Here is a 6,000-nt window from a genome sequence, read left to right on the forward strand (position 1 = left end):
AGCATTCTTGCTTACTTACAATAGTCCCTCAAAGCCTTAGTAACTAGTAAGCCAGCAGATACGTACCTTGGCTCTGTTCTCTTCAAGACAGGAAATACAATGAATCAAATAAATATTAACATACAAGCGGCCAGATATACAGGACCACAAAGCTTCCAGGTAAGGCTGGGTTCCCACAGGACGGAAATCCCACGGCTTGGCCGCACCGAAAAGCTGTAAGATTTCCGTGGGAGAGCTGAAGCTTCAAAACCCGCAGCATTTCGCTGTGGATTTTGGAGCGGTTCAGCCGCCGGCATTGCGTTGCAGCTTTCTCTCCCCATAGAGAGGAGTGAGGCCGCAACGGGAAAGAAAAAACAAAATTGACATGCTGCAGCTGTCAATTTTGCGCCGCGTCGCCGCCTCCGCCCGGCTTTGCCGCGACGGATTGGCCACCCAGTGTGGACGAGATTTTTGTAAAATCTTGTCCACATGGCTGGCTTATCCTAGGATTACGACCTGCTGGCAGATTTTTGCCGCACAGGAATTCTGCACGGAATTTCCGCGGCAAATCCGTCCCGTGTGAACCCAGCCTTAAACCACTTCCAGGTCTAGACTATTGTCTGCATCCCTGGTTAGCTAGTATAGTAAAGGTTAATATTTGTGTCCCTGGTAGTTTAGAGCAGTGAATGGTTTAATTACAGCATCCCTGGTGGCCTAGGTCATTAAAAATGCTTGTATCAGGATCCCTGGTGATCTAGGGCAGTGAAAAGGATAATGTCAGTATACACCGTATAGTGAAAGGATGATTGGCACTATTCCTGGTGGGCTGAGGCAGTAAAGGGTTAGTGTCATCATCCCTGGTGCTCTAGGGCACTAAAGATTTTTGTTTCCGCATCTCTGTTGATCTAGGACAGTGAAAGAGTTAATGTCACTATACAGTCTGGCCCAGGAGAGTAAAAGGAACATTGCTGATATTCATGGTGGCTTTGGACGGTGAAGGGATTGATGTCAGTATTCATGTTGGTGTAGGGTATTTGAGGGGGCTAATGTTAGTGTCCCTGGTGATCTAGGGCAGTGAAGAGGGCTAATTTCATTATTCCTTGTGGTATAGGCCTGTGAAGAGGTTACTGTTACTATCTCTGGTGGTTTAAAGCAGTAAAAAGGTAAATTTCAATATCCCTGGTAGTCTAGTACAGTGAGATGGTTAATGCAATGATCCTTGGTTTCTAGGATAGTCAAGAGGTTAATGTAAGAATCTCTGATTGTCTAAGCTGGTGAATGGATTAATACCATCATTCCTGGTGATAATGATATGTGTATTAGCATACCTAGTGATCTAGGGCAATGAAAAGGTTTATGTCTGTCTACCTACTGGTCTAGTAGACTGCAAGGTTTAACGACAATATCCCTGGTGGTCTAGGGCAGTGAAGAGGTTAATCGCAGTATACCTGATAATCTAGAGCAGTAAGACAGTTTATTCCAGTATTCTTGGTGGTCTAGGGCAGTAAAGGGGTCAGTATCTGTACATCTGGTGGTCTAGAGCAATCCAATTATTACTTCTACTATCCCTAGTGGAGTGCAGTAGGAAGAATTAATGTTGCGTACTTGCAGAGTAGCTGCAGTTCTCACTGCTCCAGCTTTGTCCTGCCTGCCATAGGAGGCTGAACGTTGATGGACAGTGCATTATATGTCCTTAGCTAAGCTAATCCTATAGCTCTCATTGAACATGCACATTCAGTAAACCTCTAAGTCCTGCTTGTGCAGCCATCTCCTAATGACCTTTCTTCTGTCTTTTCAGGTCCACGTCAACATGCTCCTCATGGAGGCCCGTATGCAGGCGGAACTTCTCTACGCCCTACGCGCTATAACCCGTCACCTGACCTGAGGTCTGGCATGTAATCATCGACATGCAATGCGACTTCAACTTTCAGTTCAATAACAGCGACCGCCTGTCATGTAGCATCAAACATATATGCATTTCTAGTGTCCATGCTGGCCAAAATGTGGCAGTAATGTGCAATGAATGACCTGTATTTTTTTTTTTTTTTTTTTTTTTTTACAATGCTCTAGCTAATGTTAGCAAATTGGCACTACTATGAGGTTTGGTTTTTTTTTTATGTTTTTTTTAATACTTTTCGGCAATTACTAATCCACACTGCTTTGTCGGAAAGTTTTTCTTTAGAAACCGGATTCAGATTTTTTTTCCTTTTGTACAGACATACATTGTATGTGTATAACCAATCCTGGTTTTTGCCTTGTTCCAGTTATGTGTAGTGCTTTTGTTTTTTTTTATAAGAGACAGTAAAAAAAAAAAAGAAAAAACTTAGAAAAAAAAAGAAAAAACAAAACAGGAAAATAAGCTGTACTGTCTAATTCATAGAATATATAAGCTCTTTAACCAGTATTTTGACGACACCTTGGTTAAAAAGCAGAATCTGTGCCATAAAGTTGTAGATCTGTACATACCGGTGTTACTTTACAGTTCAGCAGCTTCAGCATCCATGTAATCTCGGATCAAACTCGGTAGTTAGAATTCACCGACTTTGCCAAAAAAAAGACTTTTTTTCTGAATGTGGATAGCAGCTGCTGGCTAAAAAATATAAAAATAATGTGAAAATTATCCTCATCCCTTATGGAATATACTGCAGCATCCTACTGAAGTGCAAAGCTCTGCTATACATGATTTCTGAGTATTGGAGAGAGTAATTTTTAAGACTTTTTGTAGCCGAAAGACACTCTTTTAGCCTTTTAGGGTGGAATTTTTTTTTTTACACACATAAGCTAATTGAAGGTGTTTGGGTCACTGGTGGGCAATGGGTGGATATCTATGACCGCTGACACCATGATAATTTGGCTGTGCCAACAAAGTTGTCACTTTATGTAGTCGGTTAGTCTTTTACCAGAAACCCCTCCCTTAATGGAGGCGGTATATTTCGTTAGCTGTAAGTTAATCGGGGGCTATGTGACCTTAATTTTGGTGCTGCTTGCACAGTGTGGTGGCTACCACACTTGACTGATGGCCTTGAGTTTGACCATGAGGTGACTTCAGACTTCAGTTTCAACCTTGAACAACCTGTAGTCTCTTTACTGATTCTTGCTCCAGACCCATTTACGACTCTGAGCTCCTTGCTTGACCTGGTTATGACCATCAATAGTCTCTTTACTAACACCACAGTCATGACCACCAATGGTCTTTCTTTTCTGACCAGTGGTATTTTGCCTGACTAATGCACAACTATTGCTCTTTCTTGACAAATGTATGACTGACAATCTTTTGCCTGACCCATACCTGACTAATCTAGGCATGACTTTGTCTCATGTCTAAGAAAAATTTGGCATAACTCATGGTCTCCTGCTTCTCCCCTTATCCAAGGTCTCAACCAAACCTATCATTCCCTTGCTCAACTTTGGCATGACTGTTAATGGTCTACTTTCTATATAACTAGGCATGATAAGTGGTCTCCCATCTGATCTACACAGTTAATACTAGTTGTTGACCATAGCGAATCTCTTCTGACCCATACTTGACCGTCAGCCCCTCTCAGGAGCGAAGTATGACCCATTAGTAGCCTTGTTTCTAACCTAGATATGACCCGTGGTCTTATTTCTGACCCATGCACAGCGGATGCTAAATCCTGACTAGACTATCTCCTCTTCAACCTAGACATGACCATCAGTGGTCTATTTTCTGGCTCATACTCATTTTGACCAAGACATTGACAATCTCTTGCCCAACTTAGACATATGGCCATCAATGGTCTGTTTCTCTTTTCTGTCCCTTACTCATCCTGACAAAGTCAGAGTTGAAAATTTGGAGTCCACATTAGGCATGGCCATTAATGGCCTTTTTTCCAACCTAGGCATGACCACAGGTCTCATTTCTGACCAATGCACAACTTCCTGACCTAACTAGGTTTTCTCCTTATCGGCCCAAATCAGCCATGACCCATTAGCCGTATAGGGCAGATGAAAAACTCACATCACTACGTTATTGCCAAAAGACTGGCAGGATGTGATGGAGTCGCACTGAACTGTATCCCCAGCTATTAACAACAAGCCGATACAATTATATATTGTTCATCAGCCCTATTTAACCCCGCTTAGAGTACATAAGATGAGCAAGATCCCTACACCTGCATGTCATACAGGTCACCAGCTAAATGCAAGATTTTGGCACTTAATATGGGAATGCTCTCGCATTATAGAATTCTGGGCAGATACCTTTACCTTTTTATTTTCACTTCTATCCTCTCCCTTAGTTCGGACCTAAAGATAGCATTGTTTGGCCTAATGGATGGGGAACTATGGCCGCATTGCACCCGGATTTTCCTTAAGGAAGTCTTATTCCTAGCCAGAAAGGCAATTGCTCTGAGGTGGATGGCTGTGGAGTCGCCCTCTGTCTCAGGTTGGGTGAAATTGGTGGATGCAATAGTCCCTTATGAAAAAATAATATATCAACATGGGATGCCCTAATAAATTTTTAAAACTATGGGGACCATGGCTCAACTTTCACCAAACTCTATAAATTGACTCACTTGAACAGCTACATTACGTATTACATGACAAAGAGATAAAAACACTTAGAAGCCAATATGTTTGTTGAAATGTTTATTGCAATTCATGTTAACAGATTTAGTTCAATTCCTGTTATCGTAAGAGGGAGAAGAAATCCTTTTTCTCTTCTGTTTTCTATGTACGATTATTCTCCTTGTACCAACTTTGCAATATTTTGAATAAAACAAAGTTAGAAAAAAACGGTTTTCTCCAACCTAGACAATGACGGTCCATGGTCTATTTTCTGGTCCATATTCATCTTGACCAAGACATTGACAATCTGTTGCCCAACGTAGACTTGGCTATCAATGGTTTATATTATGGCCCATACTCAACTTGACCAAGACATGATTGACAATCTCTTGTCCAAACTAGGCATGACTATCAATGGTCTCTTCTCCAGCCTAGACATGATGTTGTTATGACCTTTTAATAGTCTCTTTTCTAACTTAGGCAAGACTCCTTTTTGACCCATGCACAAGTATCTGACCTGTGTTTTCTACAACCTAAATATGACCATCCATGGTCTATTTTCTGGTTCACGCTCATCTTGATCAAGACATTACTGACAATCTCTTGCCTGACCTGGACATGGCCATCAAAGGCCTTTTTCTATTTTCTGGCCCTTGCTCATCTTGACCATGACCTGATTGACAATCTCTTGTCAAACCTAGGCATGACTGTTAACTGCCTCTATTCTGACCCAGCATACTCTAGGTTGACTCCTAAAAAATTGATATTGCCCACCACTGACCGCTCACCTCAATCCTACAGGAGCTGCTTTGCTTTTATGATGCTTTCTTTCTGTGCAGCCAGTGATTGCCTACCTTACCTGTGCTTGCCCATCTAACCTGCGCTTTAAGTGGGTGCCACATAATGTGCCATATTAGTTGCCCCAGAACGTCAACACAAATTTTTTTAGGAGTTGTGTAAACTGAATTAAGGCAACCTTAAAAAAAAACAACTATATATAATGTTACAGTAGCCTAAACTAATATATATATATATATATATATATATATATATATATATATATATATATATATATTACTGTAACATTATACAGGTATATTTGTAAAAAAAAAAAAAAAAGCTATGTACTAAATATAATATGAATATTAAATAGGATTTAATGGGGGAAGGCATTTTCCATCGCACATCAGACTTCCTGCCCCCACGCTGTCAGACGCTGTGTTGTAGCGGGAATACAGGAATCAACGGTTGCACTCCGGTAACGTAGTCATGGCACATGGGATAGTATTTAGTGACTATAATTATGTAGCTTTTTATTGGGTTGTTAAAATTGACCAGTTTGGAAGTAAAGCGACCCTCTAGTCCTGGAGAAACAAAGATGGCCGAACCGATTCTCGGTCATGTGAGACCCTACATGCTGCTCTTACCAGCCAGCACTACTTATGTGGGCAGCATTGGTCAATCAACATGGGTGTAGTGTCTGAGCCTAATGAT

The 6,000-nt window shown here is 41.3% G+C and overlaps 1 protein-coding gene across 2 annotated transcripts in view; it reads left to right on the plus strand.

Moving 5' to 3' along the window:
• Positions 1 to 5,497, plus strand: part of SESN3 (sestrin 3) — an 81,546-nt gene extending 76,049 nt beyond the window's left edge. For both annotated transcript variants that reach the window (XM_066586700.1, XM_066586707.1), the window contains one exon: positions 1,778 to 5,497. In XM_066586700.1, the coding sequence (XP_066442797.1) occupies positions 1,778 to 1,864 (87 nt within the window). In that variant the 3' untranslated portion in view covers positions 1,865 to 5,497. The remainder of the gene's footprint in view (positions 1 to 1,777) is intronic.
• The last annotated feature ends 503 nt before the right edge of the window (positions 5,498 to 6,000 follow it).

The sequence above is a fragment of the Eleutherodactylus coqui genome, chromosome 1, assembly GCF_035609145.1.
Source record: "Eleutherodactylus coqui strain aEleCoq1 chromosome 1, aEleCoq1.hap1, whole genome shotgun sequence".
NCBI lineage: Eukaryota > Metazoa > Chordata > Amphibia > Anura > Eleutherodactylidae > Eleutherodactylus > Eleutherodactylus coqui.